Source organism: Talpa europaea (genome assembly GCF_964194135.1).
Source record: "Talpa europaea genome assembly, chromosome: 2".
NCBI lineage: Eukaryota > Metazoa > Chordata > Mammalia > Eulipotyphla > Talpidae > Talpa > Talpa europaea.
In genome coordinates, this window is record NC_140068.1 from 66,832,846 (window position 1) to 66,852,298 (window position 19,453).

The 19,453-nt window shown below is 36.5% G+C and overlaps 1 protein-coding gene across 1 annotated transcript; it reads left to right on the forward strand.

Moving 5' to 3' along the window:
• Positions 1–1,590: 1,590 nt before the first annotated feature.
• Positions 1,591–7,071, forward strand: COX7A2 (cytochrome c oxidase subunit 7A2). Its single transcript, XM_084228129.1, has 4 exons — positions 1,591–1,732; positions 2,948–3,037; positions 5,322–5,406; positions 6,889–7,071. Exons 1-4 carry the CDS (start codon positions 1,715–1,717, stop codon positions 6,945–6,947), a joined length of 252 nt encoding a protein of 83 aa, XP_084084255.1. The 5' UTR covers positions 1,591–1,714; the 3' UTR covers positions 6,948–7,071.
• Positions 7,072–19,453: the final 12,382 nt, after the last annotated feature.

Consider the following 19,453-nt stretch of genomic DNA (forward strand, 5'->3'; position numbering starts at 1 on the left):
TGACAGGAAAAAAAAAATCAAAGTTTGAATCTTGGAATGCAGAGAAGGATTGGAAGTAAGGAATGAGAAGTAGCATTTAGTTTTGGACATAAGTTTTGAGAAGTCTGGAGTTAAAGGGAAAGGTCAGACTGGAGAGGCACCATGCAAACTGGTAATTCATGGAATTGGATGAAATTGTAAGTGGGATGAATGTAGAAAAAAAGTTCTCTGAAATTTAAAGGTTAGAGGATGAGGACCCAGGGCAGGATAAAAAGATAAGAAAGAAGTTAAAAAAAAAAATCTGTTTTATTTTGAAGAAGAGAAATGGGATGGTAACTGGAATCAAATGTTGGGTCTCATTTAGAAATGTATTTGAATGTGATAGAGTGATTCTGTAAAGAGGAAAATTGTACTAAGTAACATGCAAATAAGCATCTGCATGTAGTTTGGGATCTATTGTGAATCTAGTTCTTTTTGGAGAGAGCCATAGTGTTGTACATCTGTCACTATATATACGATTAACTCATCATTTGGTTAGCTGATTACCCCCTATCGAGGTCATCACGTAATTGTTTTGAAAACAATTCACTTAATTTCTGTTCTTGAGAAGCTTACAATCTAGTTGACTAAATGTTGAATAAGAGCACATATAACATAAACAAGTTCAAGTGATAGTTCACTTTTTTAAAAATATCTGCCCCAGCTAAAGATTAGAAGGGATAAAAATTTCTAGTTACTAGTTTTTATCTACACATTTCACCTATGCTGAACCCATACATACTCAGCTTTTTCTTTGAAATGACAATGAAATAGCACTGAGTTTGATGAAGTGAAAAGATACATTGTATAGATAATTTTGTTTAAACACACATGTGAGCACAGAGGATAAAGATACTTGTAATGTGGCATTACTAAGCAAGATTGATGCAAAATATGCCGACAACATATCTGTACCTTTGCTGGACCAGAGACAGTAAGACTTAAGATTTTTCGTCCCATTTCTTGTCCCTCAATTAAATTCCTCCCCCCCTCTGTCTTCAGAGTCCTCCGACCCAGAAAACGAGTGAACAGCTTCCACAATCTTGGGAGACTGTGGAAATGCTTTTCGCATGAGAAATTCTGCAGCATCCACGGGCACAAGATAAAAATCAGTATCCCCGAAGCAGCTCTTTACAGCATGTTCTCAGCACAAGGAACAATAACGCCCTCGTAACAGATTCTCCGTTGGAAAAAAAATGTGATTATATCCGTATGAGAATTATTCCATTTGTTCTGTATTTCACCCAGCTACGCAGCTTAATTTTATTTCAGCTTCTAATCAATGGCTCACAGGTTACTCAGTTGCACGCCTTCTCGTTCAAAACACACTAATTGTCTATGCTAGTCTGGTGTCCCGTTAACATCGAAACGAATAAATACAGGATCTAACAGGTCTCTCTGATCACCAATTTAATTTGCTTTTCCCCAGCCTTAGCTCCCAGAGCCTAAAGGTATGAATGGCATCAAACAAGTCAAGAACGAGAGCCAGGAAGAGAAACCCCCAACTGGCTAGAGCGACCAGAGGCCGCGGGCCGCTCGCGCTTCTCTGTGGTCACGGGCACAACCCCCTCTCCGCCTGGTAACGTTCAGGTTCCCTGACGCATGCGCGAGGCCAGACGGTAGTTCCGGTTCCGGCGTGGAGAATTTAGTTCCTGGCATTCAGTTGGCGCGGTTGGTGGACAGTAACTGAGCCAAGATGCTGCGAAATCTGCTGGTGAGCAGTTCCTCGGTTTGCGTTCGAGATGTGGGGTGAGGGTACTGAAGGTTTAGGGGCCACAACAGAAAAGGTTTGCCTAGGAGGTGGGGATTAGGGAGAGAGAAGGAGGCGTCAGAAGTCACCTTGGTCCGCGGCCTGTTGGTCTGACGTTCCTTTCCATTCATTCTTGCCTCAGGTTGCGCTGGGTATCAGTGCAGAGTGGAGTGGTTGGGAAGGTGACCTGAGGGTTGTGGGTTAGATAAGCCTTTGGTCCTTAATCGCCACCCGTGACTCTATGGGACATTAATGAGGTCAGTAGCTCTGATGTGAATAAAACCAAGGTTCAGGTGGAAGTTCTGATACCAGGAAGAGTTTGAGAGAAAGATGATCCTTTGTTATTGGAAGGGCTTAAGATACAATGGTTCTGAGCGTTGCGAGCGTTAGAAAGCAATTTAAAAAGCAAAAAAGTTATTAAATTTCCGTTGAAGCTGAGGAGCGGTCACGACTGAAGTGTAGTGCTTGCTTCAAACGGTTCTGCAGTGTCCTTCACTCCTTCGGTGCCTCTGAGCATGTGAATTATCTACCAAAAAATGCGAAAAAGAAAATATACTAAAGATCGTTTTCTTTTGTAATCAATAAAGTTTTACTTAGCTTACCAGCTTATTTTAGAAAGAGGAGTGCATATTTGTTGCCTTCAACTGGATGTATGATGCAAGTTTTTTTTTAAAAAGACTTATTCTCACCAAAGATTTTTAAGGAAAATTGTTACAAGGGAAAAATGATAATTAAATAGAATTCACACTAGTTTATTCTGATGTCAAGTAATAGACTTTTAGTAATAATAGAATATGAAATGAAAACACTTGACCTTAGTGTATTTTGTAACCATCCTTATTTTTGAACTGTCTATGTATCATGTTTTCCTCAATGCTAATGAAATGCTACTGATTTCCATCCAGGTAAAGATCATGAATTTTTTTACTTGGAAACTGCCTATATTGTTTCTTGAATGTTGTGTTTGGAAACTACAGACTGGACTATCGACATAAAGAGCAGTATATGGATAACAAATTGTAAAATCTGGATGCTGGTTTATAACTTGGTTATTGGCAAATTAAATGTGTTTTAGTTCTCAGTTTTCCTCTTCAATAATAATGAAGATTGAAAATGGTTAGCTTTGAAGATTTCTTTAATCCCTAAATCTGTTTTGTGTATATGGATTTTTCATTTCAGGCTCTTCGTCAGATTACCCAGAGGACCATAAGTACTGCTTCATGCAGACAGTTACAAAATAAAGTTCCAGAGAAACAAAAGCTGTTTCAGGTACTGAAATATTTTGTAGTAGATTGTTACTTGTAATATTTAGATTACCAAAAGTTGGAGCTAGGAAGTAAATCTGGAGATGCCTGATTGTTAGTGATTCTGTTGTATTAGCAAAAGAATAGGAAGAAACTGTTGATGTTTAAAGGGCTGTTTCACATTAACACAGATCCAGTAAATCCATATTGGAAAAATTTGCTAAATTTTAAAGAAAGTAAAGCTAGGTCCCTATAGTATATATACTATATATATGTGTGTGTGTATACGCGCATATATTTAATGTATAGTACAAATATAAATCACAAATATAAATACTTCTCCCTTAACAAAATAATAGAAGAAAATAAAGGCGAATATTTTTTCCTCAGTCCCAATTTTATTGAGTCCCTATTTATATATACTAAAAATGGTATATATTTAGCTTATACCTAATTTTTTAAGGTTGTACAATGTGATGTTTAATGTATCTATGATTAGTTACCACACTCAATATGTATATCACCTCACATAGGTAACCCTGTTTTCTTTGGAATGTGGTAAGCACACTTAAGTTCTCTCAGCAAATTTCAAATATACATTACACTATTACTAAATATCATCATGGGGGAATATTTCTTATAATCTTAAAGGTGGGGAAGTCTTCCTAAGCAATTTTTTTACAAAGTCTAGAAACTAAAGGAGAAAAATTGCAAGATTTGGTGACATAAAAATTATTTTGGTTACAACAGACAAGTGACAAATAGCAAATTTTCTAAATATAGCAAAAGTTTAATATTCTTATTATCCTACAAATCAATAAAAATGCAAATTTAATTCACATTTTATGGTACATTTTTTCCTATTTGTGAAAGTTTGAGAGACATTTAAAATAGGGTATGTTAGCCACTTGTGGAGATAGGTACATTCACATACAGTAGTTGTTTCATACATTCCTGGCAGTAGTATAATTGATATAAAAATTTTAGGCGGCATTTGAAAGTATTGTTAAAAACAAATCACATACTCTATCGGTTAGGACTTCACTTTTAAAAAATCTTCCCTACAGAAATAGAAGCTTAAGTATATAAAAATAAGAAAGAGATTATTCATTATGAGATTTTAATTATAAAAAAAGAAAGCTGTCGCAACCTAAATATCCGTTAGAGAAGAACTGGCTAATTCAATTATGATTTTTTTCCCACAGTGTAGTGCTGTAAGAGTTGTAAGCTATGGTTTAGGTGGACTAATAGAATGGTTTTTAGGATAGTATTGGACAGAGAAAAGATATGTGGTAGATCATTATATTGCATAATCGCTTTCTTTGTACTAAGCAATTATGTGTTGAATTAGAAGACATACTTAAAGATATGTATGCTATTAATAGTGGTTTTCTCATGAGCAAAGACAGTGGAAGAGAGACGTTTACCTGTTTTATAAGTAGTTAGGTTATAAGTGATTTTTTTGTTGTTGTTTTATCTATGGTTTTTCCTAGATAAAATTTTACTTTTTTTTTTTTAAGATTTATTTATTTATTTATTTATACGAGTACTGGGTACAGTCAGAAGCGCGGGAGGGTGAGAGAATTCACCAGAGCCAGAGCGGGGAACAGAACAGGCAGACTGACAAAATACACTGCGGAGGGGAGCAGCGGGCGTGGCAGGAGAGGTCTGCGCGCCATGTGGGACCCTCGCTGGTGGCCAGGGATTGAACCGGTACTGCAGAGGCTGCGGGAAGCTTCGCAGCCCAGTGCTCAACTGCTGCGCCACCAGGGGAGGTCCTCTACATAAAATTTTAAATGATAGAAAAAAGTTGTTATATATACTACATAAAAATGAGGTACTTATATTTAACAGGTGTGTAAAATATCACTACATGCCAATTGTGGGACTAGGTGCTGAGGATATAAGGGTTATAAACCAAAACCTCCTCGCCTTTTTTTGAGGAAGAAAGCCTTCTCTATGAATAATCCAAAAATGTTTTAATTACTGATTTTTAAAAAATTAACTGAATTGATAAACTCAAATATATTTTGACAGCTTTCACATTTATGTGTCTCTTAGAATCTTTTTTGGATCTCAAATCAACTTTAAAAGAATGTTGACTCTTAGACATTACCTCTTTCAAAGAAGAAGCATTGGTTGTGGTAGTAGTGAAAGAATCGGGAATATTTTAGTCCTTTTGAACTTAAATATTTAAAATATTTTAATTCTAGGGGAGGTTGTAGTGCATTTAATTTTTTATGAATGAATTAGTCTTTTGGACTTACTTGAAAACAAATCACATATTATTCTTTTTTCTTTCAACCTAGGAGGAAAATGGAATTCCAGTGCATCTAAAGGGTGGGGTAGCTGATGCCCTCCTGTATAGGGCCACCATGATTCTAACAGTTGGTGGTAAGATACCATTTCTTGCATTTGTAATGTTTGGTTTCTGGAAAAATAATAATAATGGCTTTACTGTGCTAATAATTTAATACAAGATTGTAATAATTCACGTGTAAGGACTCAGGATTGTGAGAGAGAGAGATATATATGTGTGTGTGTATATATATATATATATATATATATATATGTATTTTAATGTGTTTTAAAAATCAGACCAATAAAGTATGCTGATTATCTTGTGATGAGTTGGTTTTAGAGTGTGCAACTCATTGGTGGTGCCATTGGTAGAGTCAAGACATCCATTCTACCCCATCCCCTGCAACAGGCTTTTAAACATTTTGACTGTGATCTAAAATATAAGCAAATTTTCCATCTAGACCCTGTAAATGCATGTTTGTGATAGAAATAAAACCTCTAAAGAACAGTAGAGGTTTTAATTTAAAATAATTGTTTTTATTATGCAAAGTACTTTGATAGGGTAGAGTAGATCCATTATTCAGCATTTTAGCAGTGGACTATCACAAACTGGTCTACTGCATGCAACCAGACTTAGGAATTTGAGTAATAGCTCTCCCTGGTAGCTGAAGGGAAACAGTGATAGAGTAATTATGGTGTGCTCATCCTTTTGATAGTACCACATACATGGATTTCTATTATTTCTCTAATGTATTTTAATTTTAAACATAAGTAATTATGTTAACTATTCAAGTTCATATTACTTATGTTTGGGAAAATTGGGATTGGAGCCTGACTACAGAATGCCCCTGTTCATGCTCCAGTGACTTCTTTGGCTTAAATTGAATATAGTGAAGAAACATTTCTCGTCCAGGACAACCACCATAGAGTGACATTTAGGCTTCCTTAAGATTAAAGTTCTAAATTCTCTTTGTCAATGTGACTATTTCTTTTTAAACTTGATTTATTTTTACTTATTGAGGTAACATGGGCTTACAAAACCGTGTATGATTTAGGGGAAGAGGTTCATACCTCCTTAGTGTAATTTTTTTTTTTTTTTACACATTCTGGTTATTAGTTTAAAAAATAAATGTCCAGTTATTAGTTATTCTTAAATTTGATTATTTTAAAATTTTATTTTATACCGCTCTTCCTTGGTTTTACGTTGGTAATATGCTTTGAGGAAGACTTGTGTGTTTTGACCTCTTTTGGATTTTGAATCATTAGCATTTTGCAGGCAATCTTAGGTTGCTATGAAAATAACCTTTATATTTTAACATTATTTTAAAATTTTTTTTATGTTATTAAGTTGACACATACATTATTATGCTATATCTTTCTGTAGAAGTTAGCTAATACTAAAATTAGATTATATATTTAAAATTTTGCTCAGCACCTATCAAAATACTTTATTTTCTCATAAAAGTGGTCTTAATACCAACCTTGCCTTATAACTTTTTTACTGGAATATTAGGATTATACATTTATATCTTAGAATTTTAAGTTCTTCTTTTAAGTTCTTCTTTTATTTTTCAGGAGCAGGATATGCCATATATCAACTGGTTATGGCTTCATTTCCCAAGAAGCAAGATTGAGTTCAATTTGTCATCCCAGCAATCAGCCGGTTCAGTGGACCAGTAATCCGATAAATAATCTGAGTTGTTTGGGGATCAATATTTATTGACTTGTACTGCTGTCAATAAAGCAGTCTTTACCGTGTTTTGTGTTATTTTATCACGTTAGGGTAAATTATACCAGTAAATTCAGGTTTTGATTGGCCTTAATGAATTTTAGGTATGGAACAAAAATGATTCTTTTGTCAATAAGGTTGAATAAAGTACCATTGTGATTTTTTTCAAGTGAAATTTTACTTTCAGTAGCTCAGAATTGTATAGTGGGTTATCTTCAGCTTTAATTGCTTTGAGTCACATCCCCCTCTCTTCTCCCTATCCTGCTCTTGTATTGCTATTTCCTGGGTTGTGCTATAACCTGGGGCTCATAGAAGCAGGTTATGTTTATTACTTATGTTACAAGGTAATAAGGTCTATGGAAAAAACAAAGGGGAGAGCTGGCATCAGTATGGGGCAGTTGGTTGTGGTAGTAAATAAAATATGTAGATAGGCTTCAGTAGGAAGATCAGATTTTAAAGAACATAGTAGGTGAGGGAACTGGTCAATCAGATATGGGGAAAGGATCATAAAAAGAGAGAGCACCTTAGGGCAAAAACTCTAAGGTACTTGGCATGTTAAAGGAAAAGGAGGGCAAGACTACTTATGCAGAATGAGTGAGGAAAAAGTCATTTAAGGAGGAAACTTGCCACGTTGGGCCTTCTAGGTTATTGTACAAATTTCGACTTTCAGTAATCTGGGGAACCATTGCCCGGATCTCACAGAAGAGTGACCTACTTGTTTTAAAGAAGACTACCTTGGCTCTCGTGTGGAAAGAAACCATAAGGAATCCAGAGTAGAAGCAGGCAGACCCTTTATGAAGCCTACTGTGACCCAGGTGAGAAATGATGGAGGCTAAGAGCAGATATTGGTCACAGAAGCAATGAACAGTAGATTCTGAACAGAGAAGGATCATTATCAACCACCTAGGCCGTATGATTCCTCATCCATCCATCCTTTACTTACTGTGAAAGACTGTATAAGACCCTCTTTTTGACTGAGAATTTACCTGTGGGCTAGACCAACAGGCCCCAATGGAGCTTACATTTTAATCAGTGGAGAGAGACAAGAAAATAAACTTAAAGCATGATAATGACCTCTTGTGGGCACTGTTACGACAGACTCAATAATATGAATAAACTCAGGAAAAATTGCGTAGGAGAAGCTAGAAAAGGTCTTGGAGGGAGTGACATTTGAACTTAGGCCGGAAAGAAGAGCCAGCAGTTAAAAGTCAGGAGAAAATCTTTCCAGGGCAAGGGAAATTGTTTTGTATGGTTGAATTGCAGAAAGAGCAGTATTGTTAGAACATAGGGTGCTGGATAAGGGTATCAATTGTTAATCTGTTCCCCCATGACTGACTTAAATGGTCATGTATGCTGGATCTAGATTGATCGTTTTTGGTTTCAAAATATTTTGTAGCACAATCTGTTCACCACAGTATTAATTTACAAGAAGTTTAAACATTCTAGCCAGATGTTACTATTATTAGCAAGAGCTGGAAGCTGAGGAAATACAGAAATCAAACACATGAATTACAATTGAACTGTATTTCAAACCTAGATGTCTTATGTCAGATCCCACTATCTACTATGTACTATGTTATTTCCTAGATGAGGAGAAAAAAGAAAAATTACTTAGTACATATCTGCTTGTTGGCTCCTACAGATTTTATTGTATTTGAACACGTATCACTGGTTATGCTTGTTAAGCTGCATCTTAATGATGGACACTTATATTCTCCTGATTGCCATGAATGTAGTCATATGTCTTCTCCGATGGCCTGTCTCTTGAAATTGTAGTTTTACTGCTGCTTCTTACTTTTTTTTTTAAAGTAACTTCTCCAGGTCAAGAATGTCTTGAAAGACTTCTCATTAGTAAAGAAAACCAGTTGAAGCCCAAGACATTTTCTCAATTTTTATCCTAAATATTATACCAGAGACAAAAAACGGAAGAGATTAAATGTTAGTTAAGATTATTTGGAAACTAGAGAACAGTTTATTGAAATGGCAATCTCAGAGCATACCCAAAGGCAGCTAGAGGAAGTCATATTAGATTTTGTAGTTTTAGTGTTAGAATATGTACGTGAGTATAAATTTAAGTTTGAACGTTTTCCTATTATAATTTTGCCATTAATAAAATGAAAGACGGGCTGTTTCCTTGAATTCTGAAATTATCTTAGATCTTTGCTGACCTTTTGTAGGTGCCCATCATCTTCTCTCAGGGGAGTTGTTAGAAATATTCTGGCATTATTCTGATGATTAAAGACTGATGGCCTTACTTGGCCTTGTGTCTCTTTCTGGACCACTTAACTAAAATATTCATGGCCATTAATACTGGATTTCCCACCCATAGAGCTTTTTCTTAAAACAGTATCTCCTTTGGGAAATCAGTATGCAATAAAGCATTTTGACTGTATCAGTCCCTGAAACATCAGTTTGGCCATTTTTTTTCACCTTCATTCTATCCTAATGATTATCATAATGCTAATTTTCATTGAAGTAACAATGCAAAGTTTCAGGTGTGCTTCATTATAAAACATCTGTATATATTACATTAATTTCCCCATTAAAAGTCTAATTCTATCCATCATATAATTGATCTTCTTTACCCCTTCCCTTACAGTCTAAACTTTCTTTTTTTACTTAATTCATTCACTTTGTTTCTTTATGTACTACATATGAATGAAATTATAGTGTCTTTGATTGCAAAATGATTTTTTAAGTTAGGTTTTTTTTTTTTATTTTGAACACAGTACAATGGAATAGAGAGAAGTTTCTGTTATAGATGAGGAGATAGAACTCTAGGTTCTCAGGCTGGATGAGTAATCAAATCACCATCAGAAAAGTTAAAGGAAAAGTCAATTTAATAATCTGTGGATGGGCTGGAGGGGGCTACAATGATTATGCTGGTACCAATTTTGGTCAGGAAGAAAGGAGTATAAATCCCAACTTGAGAGGCCGGGAGCATTGAAGACAAAGAGGGCTATATCATGTGATAAGGAGGGAGTGACTTCCTATGACAGATCTTCCTTTTGGATGTATACCCTGCCTTAAGTTATATTTTTCTCATAAAAAGCTTGCTTCTGGACATGTCCCTTAATCTAGATAACCTGCATTCTTTATGTAATGGTAACAGTTTCTCCCAAGGTCCACAGGACCTCAATTAATCTTAGTTCCCTGTTTCAAGTTGACAGTTATTGGAAAAGGCCTACTTTGGACATATTGGAAAAAAGTCTATCATTCCTTTTAGGAAGACTGATCCTATTATCTACTATATTCTTAGACTCATAGCTTCACTAATCAGGGAAGAAGGAAAGTGGATAGTGTAGATGATCTATAGCTAGAAGTTATACTTTTTTTTTTTTTTTTTTTTTTTTTAGAGATTTATTTAGTTATGCATACAAGAGCTGGGATACGGGCCAGAGGTGTGGGGGGTGAGAGAATTCACCAGAGCCAGAGCGGGGAACAGAACAGGCAGACTGACTGAAATACACTGCTGAGGGGAGCAGCGGTCGAGACAGGAGAGGTCTGCTGTGCCACGTGGGTTTCTCCCTGGCCAGCTGGGGATTGAACTTGTGATGCAGACGCTGTGGATTGCTTCACAGTGCGGTGCTTAACATCTTGCACCACCAGGGAGGCCCCACCTCAGGCCAAGTGACTAAAGTGACTATTCAAGTAACTTTATAGTTGCAGCATTTTCCTTCAAGATGGAGGCTGAATCTTTGAGGCACTCATTTGAGAATATGGGAATGGTGTGACAGGAAAGAGCTGCTCAGAGACATGGAGTGTTAGTGCTGTATGTGCTACTTATATTGAAGGTCACACCAGCATGGGAGCCAGTCGATCACTATATTCATGTCCAAATACTACGAATTTGAGTTCCAACCTGTCCACATAGGAGTACTTCTACCATTCAAGGCTTCCCAGTTCATTTTTGTGAGTCATTAGCACGTCATATATGTTCATATGATTCTCTTGTCAAATTGCTTCACCAGCACCACAAAAAAATCAATTTGGCCAAGTACTGTTCTACTAAGGTTCTGTCTTTGGATGCTCATGAATCTACCCTTTCCTGTATCTAAGAGCAGAATTGTTTGCATAAGGAATAGCACTTTTCTTTCATGTAGTCAACAAACATTAAAAATACCTACTATGACTCCAGCAAGGTTCTAGACTCTGGATTGTACATCCATGAAAGATAAACTGAGCCATGCTTCATCAGTGAGGCCTTGAGGCAGCACTTGTGGCAGTTTCTGGTGAAAATGACTTGTTTCAGCTTTGGGCTCCTGTTAGCATCTCTCCAAGAAAACACTCACATGCCACAAAAACACACACAGTGTCTCAACCCATATTTAGAAACAATCCCCATTGTTTTGTTGATGGAAGAAAAAGTGTTCAAAGCTGGAACGTTGGGCCTTCCTGATGTTGCAGCGGGTTGAGCGCTGTGCTTTGAAGCTGTCCACAGCCTCTGCAGCACGGGTTCGATTCCCAGACGGCCAGGGAGATACCCACATGACATGACAGACCTCTCCTGTCATGCCCGCTGCTTCCCTCAGCAGCGTATTTCATCAGTCTGCCTGTTCTGCTCCCCGCTCTGTCTCTGGTGAATTCTTTCACCCTCCAGCGCCTCTGACCTGTACCCCAGTTCTTGTATAAATAAATAAATCTTAAAAAAAAAAAAAAACAAAAGATGTAACGTTAGCCTGCTGCATTGACAACCATCTCTGTGATTCTAGAGTCTTAGCTTTGTCTTGAATAGTCACTCGGCCTGTGGTGGGGGCCTTCCCAGACAGAGCAATGTCAAGCCTTCCAAAAAGGTGTAAAGTTATCACCTCTTACAAACCAGAAAAGAGATCCATTTTTGAAGTGACAGTATTTTTGGCTTTTGTTACATGTATCAAGATTTCAAAGTTCTTAAGACCATGTTTCAGTCAGACTCAAACTGGAAGAATTGTGAGCTTCCTCTTCTTCAGCATGTATATAAGGAGATTGCTCTCAGTGGAAGTGTGGCACCAGGAATCTGCCCTTCCATAATGCAGTGGAAAGTATTTTTATCTCCTTTATCTGTTTTTTTAGGGGTCATAACCTTTACCCAGTGAGCCCTATGATAAAAAGCTAGGACCTATGATGTGGTACTTTTCTGGTAGGACACAGTTTTCCTGGAAAGGAAAGACAACAGAAATAAATATTTTACTTAAAATGACTCATTTTTAAAGTGAATGTTAACAAATCAATTCAGATTTGGTAGCATTTTGTTGTGGTACTTGAGCTTTACTCTGCACCTTTGGGGAATTGTGAGGCCCTGCAAAGGAGCTATAGCAACACCAGGGGGCAATAGTGTATAGGGAGAAAAAGGAAAAACCTTCATCCCGTTATGGAATAAATAATATTCCAGTAAATCTAATTTTAAAATATCACAAGTCATCATTTCCTCTGAACTAAAACACTGCTTACATCTATATGCAATAGCCATGCTTTGCATTTGTTATTTTCTCTATTCAATTGTCCCTTGAAGAAAACTTTTATGCTAAAAAAAGTCTATAATATTTGTTGAATAAATAAATAATATTTCATGATTTCATTCTGAAAACACTCAGAGCTCTTCATGGTAAGAAAAGTTTTATAAAATACAACTTGAATGTGTGTTTTAATTTAGAATAGAAAGTATTAAATAAAGAAGACAGAACAAACCCTATAGTAGGCAACTTAAGAACTAACACACCCATATCTATTGGTAAAATGTTGCTACCTCTTGTAGGTCATTTGACCCTCATGGACCTGGGAGATGAGTTAAGTAGTGATTCTGGTAGCTCTTGAGAAGTCAGCCCTCAGGGACTGACCTCAATCTGATACTTGGGTGGGGAGGTCAGGCTGGTGATACTCTGCTTTTTTTTTCCTACTGTTTTATTTCCTTCTATTTTTGAGCATTTCAGCCTAGAGGAAGTTCTTGAAAGGAAGACACTGGTTATTCAGGCAGGTGGGGGCAAGAAAGATACATTGAAAAATTAGTAGAAACGTGAAAAAACAGAAGAAGTATACACATACTGGTCCTGAATTCTGTGGGGTGGCTTAGTGGGTTATATGAACACTAAGCATGTAAGGGAATGGAGGTGGCCTCAACCAGCTTGGCAGAGGAAGTGCTCCTGGATGGGAAAAGGGTGAAGCAAGACAGGCAGGAATTAAGAGTAGGAAAGGGTGTGTCAGATGCCTGCGGAACTGGAACTTCATTATAAGTTCCTAATTGTGATTAGCTGCAAATTTGCCCAAGCTGATGTTAAGAAAGAAGACTTAATGCATTTCTGTTGGACTCCTGACTTAAGGAAAGACTATCTATAGTGCTGAATGGCTCATGTGTACACATACCTTAGCTGCCATTACTATTGAAACATCTTTATTGTCTTACCAATTTGATCATTGGTAAGTGATCTTACCTTTCACTGAGTGCTTGACAAATGTTATGCATGAGTATTGCCATTTATAATATTTTCATTGTTTTTGTTATTTTACCATGCCACAGAGACTTATTCTGACCAATTATTAAATTTAGTTTGGGGAACAGAAGCACTGAAACCCATGAAGAGAGTCCGACATTTTTACCACTGGTGGACTGGATCAGTGTTTCAAACTGACATACCTGAGGGAAGTGCTGTCCAGTACAGAAATCTAAGGGTGATCTAGAATTTCTAATTTTGTTTTAGTAGTTAGAACCTTAACATAGAAGAGTGTTTCACAGTATATGCTTGTTGTATATTAGCATTTCAGGCTATAGACAAACCCAACCCAAAAGAAATACAGAACTGAGGCTACCAGAAGTGGGGAGTGAGGAGGAAAGGGGTAGTGAGTGGTAGGCATGGTGTGATCACTTACATTTGTGGAGGTGCCAGCCTATATCCCTCAAACTCATATACTCTTGAAAGTCCACATTACCTCAGTAAACATAATTAAAAAAAAATAATGATACAAGTTCCACTTTCGTAAGCCAAATTTATCATGGCTTCTCTTCCTTTGAAGATTTTTTTTAAATGTAGGAACAGCAAAATATTCACATATTTTAAAAATATTTATTTTGAAAAATTTCAAACATATAGAAAATTTGAAAAGAGAATTTAATCAATACTTGTATACCCACCATCTATACCTAAAAATTGCATATCAAATATACCCCATCTCTGTATTTTTTCACTAAAGTATTTTATTTATTTATTTATTTTTAAGATTTATTTTATATATACAAGATCTGGGGTACAGGCCAGATGCACGGGAGGGTGAGAGAATTCACCAGAGCCTGAGCGGGGAACAGAACAGACAGACTGACAAATTACACTGCTGAGGGGAGCAGCAGGCGAGACAGGAAGGTTGCTCTGTGGGTTGCCATGTGGGTTGCCATGTGGGTTGCTCTGAGGCCAGCAGGGATCAAACTGGCGCTGCAGAGGCTGGGACAGCTTCACTGTGCTGCACTCCAGGGAGGCCCCTGCGCCTCCTGCTGCGCCACCAGGGAAACCCCTCACTAAAGCATTTTAAATTGTAGATTAAATAAAACTTCACCCCAAATTACTTCAGCATATGGCCCTATAGAATGTAGTAGCATTATCACTCCTAAATTTAATAATTATTTCTAATATGCTGGCCACATTCAATTGCTTTATAACCCTTAAATAACCTTTATATCTGTTTTTTTTAAATTAAACTATAGACTCTGTTATATCCCAAGGTTCTATAAGTTAGAGCAGTGCTCCTCCACCCCTTTACTTTTGTCAACTTATAGATACTATTTCAGTTACCTTATAGAATGTCCAAGCACCCATGTGCTCGAAGTTCATTGTAATTAGAATGCTTGGAATTGGAAGCTGGACGTAACCTCTGACAGAGTGGTGTTAGCAACCTTCATGAGACATTTATGGATTTCCTTGGTTTTCAGTGTTATTATCATTACACTTCACACTATCACAAGGATAATAGGATTGTGACATTTCATAAGATACTTACCTATATTTTTTTCCACCTGTTTCTGAGATTTTCACAAACCAATTTCTTTTGAGATTGAGCCTCTAACTATATCTTCCACATGCACTTCTTATTCAGAGTTTGACATATATCAGAAAATTAAAGAGTTAGGAATTCCATCAGTGCTCTCCTGGTAAAGTGGCCCATGCCCTGGGTATGGTCAATGTCAATCAAGATTCTACATTACATTGTAAAGTTGAGCTGTTAAAGTCATTTTGTAAAATACAGCTTTTTGGGGTAGAAATGTTTTTGTTGATGTACCTAACTTTAAAAACTATACACAGTCTTTTGGTTTTGTTTTGTTACAGATTGAGCTAACTAGATCAGCAATGTGAAAAATCGGTGGATAAAAATTAACCTTGTTTTGACACAACAAACACTGCTAAGGGGAGCAGTGGGCTACACAGGGGAGGTCTGTCGCACCATGTGGGAATCTCTCTGGCAGGGCGGGAATCGAACCGGCGCGGCATAGTCTGTGGACAGCTTCACAGCAATGCGCTGAACCCGCTGTGCCACAGGGGAATGAAGCCCCAACAAAATAATTTTTAATACAGATTAAGACTGAAAGCTATTTGAATAATTGAATAATTTATTTCCACATACTAGACGCTATGTCCTCAGTTGAGGATCACTGGATTCCTTTCCATTCCTCTTAGTGATCATGTAAAACACACAAGTTTCTCCTGAATGGTTAAGCTACCCCAGTGAGAACTCAGCCAAGTCCATTCAGTCCAAGATCAGTGAGCTGAAGAAATGAGTATTATTCTTTAAGCTATGTTTGGGGGCAACTTTTTACAAAGCAATAGATAACTAGATAATTTAGGGTCCTAAAACATTACAGAATGTATAACAGTGGTGCTGATATATTTACTTTCTCATGAAAATTTGGCGAAAATGTAAATTGATTGATTCCACAACTGGTGGTGGATGGTGCCCTTATGAGGAAATTAGTTAAAAGTACTTCTCTCCACTGCGTGTCCATCTCTGCTATATATTTATGTGAAAAGCAATGGACTAGATTTATTTAGCTTATCAGGGATTACTTAAGGGAGGTTGGGAGTATAGGGGAGAAAAATAACTCTAAATCCACCCTTCTGAAGTCTTGACTAGAATCCCTATAATAAGATAGATTAACAGAGAAAAGCAAATAGTTGGTTAACATGCATATCTCCTGTATACACAGTAAGTACACAGAGAAAAATGAGAAACTCTGACATTGGCTTAGAATTCAGGTTTCAATAGACTATTAACAGGGAGAGAGGAGAGAGGCTTAGCTCTTAGGAGAGAGTAAATTATTTTAGGAAGAGAATGAATGGACCCTTAGTAGATGGAAAGGCAGGCTAGTTTGTGACAGTTTGTCTGGGTTTCTAGTTTTCCAGAAGAGTTCTAGTCTTCTTTCTGTGACAAGAGTCAATCTTCCTAGGTTAATGAAACTCATGGAAGTGGATTTATGACAATGAATTTCTTGGAGAATCTGTATTAGGCAGACAAGGGAAGTTCAAAGAAAGCCTCTCCTCCCCTATGCTGTTTTGCAAGTGTCTACAGCTCAAAGCAATTAGTACACCAAAGAGTGTATTTTGGGGTGGCATGTCCTGGACTCATGCAGTCATATTTTGGTGTGGCATATTTTGTTACTCTTCAGGACCAAGAGGTATAAGGGGCAGCTTTCTAGGCAAAGCTTTCCTCCTTGATTAAAAAAAAAAAAGATTCAGGAGGATAAAGGCTTGCCTTTCAATGTTGGGGTGCACTTATGTGAGGGATTGAGTGTTGGCATTAACCCTGTAGCCACGAGATGATGAAAACCAGCTCCAACACAGCAGAGGAGAAAAATGGGAAACCTTTAGCTCCTTTTGCCTTTTGTTGCTAAACTTGCCACCTGGGAATTGCCAGCTGCTGGGCTTCTTGTTAGATAATAAATGCCCTTATCATAATACAGTAATAAATGTTTAATAAGATAGTAAATGTTTAAATCACTATTAGTTTTCCTGTTATTTGTAGCCAAGAGCATAACTGATAAACTTGACATATTGTTGCTTCCAAGGAATGAGTGGTTAAAAAAAAAAATATTTCTTAATTTAAAACCTTGCATGTATCTCCCAAGAGGTTATTTGGTTCCAAAAGTCACAAAAGAAATCTGAAGAGAGAACTAGCAAGGACTTTTAACAAAGGCAGGGACTATTTTGCTTGTTCCCTCGTAAGACATTGACTCTGCTTTACCAAGTAGAAGTTACTTAGTAAATGAATCTGGTTTTGTTCCTTCTGTTTCTGCAAATTTTCTTTTGTAGAAATTGATTTGGAATCCAAGGTGAGGTATGAAATGTCACGTTAAGTAGTTACTTTTAGGATTTTGTTATCAAAGCTGTTGGAGGTTTAATTGTAAAAACCAGTCTTTCCTCGTCCTGGTTTATCATTCTAGCATGGCCAGCTGGAATGGGCTCCTCCAAATCCGTATACTGCAGTCCTAACCTTTGGCACCCCAGATTGCAACTGTGTTTGGAAATAGGAACTCCAAGAGGTAATAAAGTTAAAGCTGGGTCTTCAGGCAGGCACTAATCCGGATGAGGAGAGCAGATACAGAGGCGCCATGTTATATGAATGCAGTGAGAAGACAGCCACCCATCTGAAAGCCAAGGGGAGAGGCCTCAGGAGAAGTCAGACCCGTTCAACTTTGAGCTTGAACTTCCAGACTTTAGAACCTTGAGAAAATAAATTTCTGTTATTTAACTGACCCAGCCTAGGGTATGTTGTTATGGAAGACCTAGCAAATGAATACAACAGAGATATGTCATTTGACCTCCAGTGATATTTGTTAGTTTTCTTACCCTTTCATCATTCATAGTTGAAATAACTGCAACTTTAGAGACAATTCCAAGTAAGCCAAAAAACTGTTATATCCAGTGCCACTGTTTTTGAAGGGACATAATAATTTTTATTAATAAGTAATCAATTTCATCCCCCTACACTGTATATTGAATAAATGTTTACAGAGTATGATTTGAAGATGGTGTTAAATTATTAAGCCGCCTAGTTTACCCTGAGGTCTAAATATAACTTTGGAAAGAATAAGGGACTTGGAAAAGTGGAGATTGTGGGGAGAGAGGGATGTTTTATGGAAAGAGATCTTAGAGCTACTTCTTGTGATAATGAGGTCATTGTGAAGGAGAAAGGATGGAATAAACTTTGAGTCATTGATTTTAATCTGTTGATAGCTGTGACACAGATTTAAAAACATTGGTAAACTCTACACATAGTGGATAAGAGAACACTCAAAATATTTTATTTAGTTTAAAGTTCCCAAAAGATAAATTAGATAGGTTTCCTAAAGAACATAATCCAAGTTCTGTTGAACTGATTTCTTTTTACACTGGTTTGGAGGAAAATATGTTTCCTGTTATAATAATTCATGTGATTAGTCTCTTGGCCTAATTGTAAATTTGGGTCTCAAAACAGTTTGTACCTAAGTAAATTTTAATGCTGTTTTCTATTTAGATACCTAATAAAAAAGAAAAGCTAATGGAAAAGTCCTTGGTAGTATTTATTATTTCATTGCAATTAATGGAAATATGTAGTTATACCTCACCCCCAGGTCATTCTGTTGCAATGGAAATTACCCAGGATGCTTTCTAATAAAAAAGAAATAATACATCAACAATCTTATCTAGATTTTCTCAGGTCTGTCTTGCAAAATTAGTCATCAGGAAATAGCTTAACTATTAAATAAAACAGTATACGTACAATAAATGCTATTGCTTGAATTGTGGTTCACAGCAAAAGATACATAGAAAGCTGAAAATTTCTGGTATTCTTCTCACCCAATTTTCTGTGACATTCATGGAAATAAAAGTCTGAATTTGTAAAAAGAAAGCCAGTTCTCTTTGATTTATTGATATGCAAATTAAGATCACCAATGCTTCTTGGATACAAACTCTAAAAGGCAACAGATATAATTTTATTTTGTCATTGAGACTGTAGATAATGTGTTAGAAAATCTTCCAGATTATAATAAATTAATGAGCAATAAATAGAAAATAAACATAGAAAAGAACTTTTTATTTGTGAAGTTTTGGCACTATCATCTACAGGAAAAGAAATTCTAACCTTTGCAAATGAGAAAGAATTCTCATAAAAAATTGCAGTTAACAGTGCAGAGCCAACTAAGCATATTTGACAAGGAAGCTGTAAGCTAGATCTAAGAGGATGTATTTTAATACAATAGAAAATATTTTTAAGAGAAAACATAATCTCAAAAGACTTTTTTCTGATTATATGTTATTAAGTGTTATTTACTTTTGTGTAACACTATTCTAACAAATTCACTTCATTACTTTAAACTAGGTTACTAACTCTTGAAACAAACATCTGTGTAAGGGTTGGGGGAGGGGAGAGGATTAGACTAAATTAACTTTTTTGCAACTGTAAAATTCTATGATT

Coding starts and splice junctions, on each gene's coding strand:
- COX7A2 (XM_084228129.1), top strand. Junction 3,038..5,321: donor AGAAACAAAAGCTGTTTCAG/GTACTGAAATAT, acceptor CTTTCAACCTAG/GAGGAAAATGGAATTCCAGT. Junction 5,407..6,888: donor CATGATTCTAACAGTTGGTG/GTAAGATACCAT, acceptor TTTATTTTTCAG/GAGCAGGATATGCCATATAT.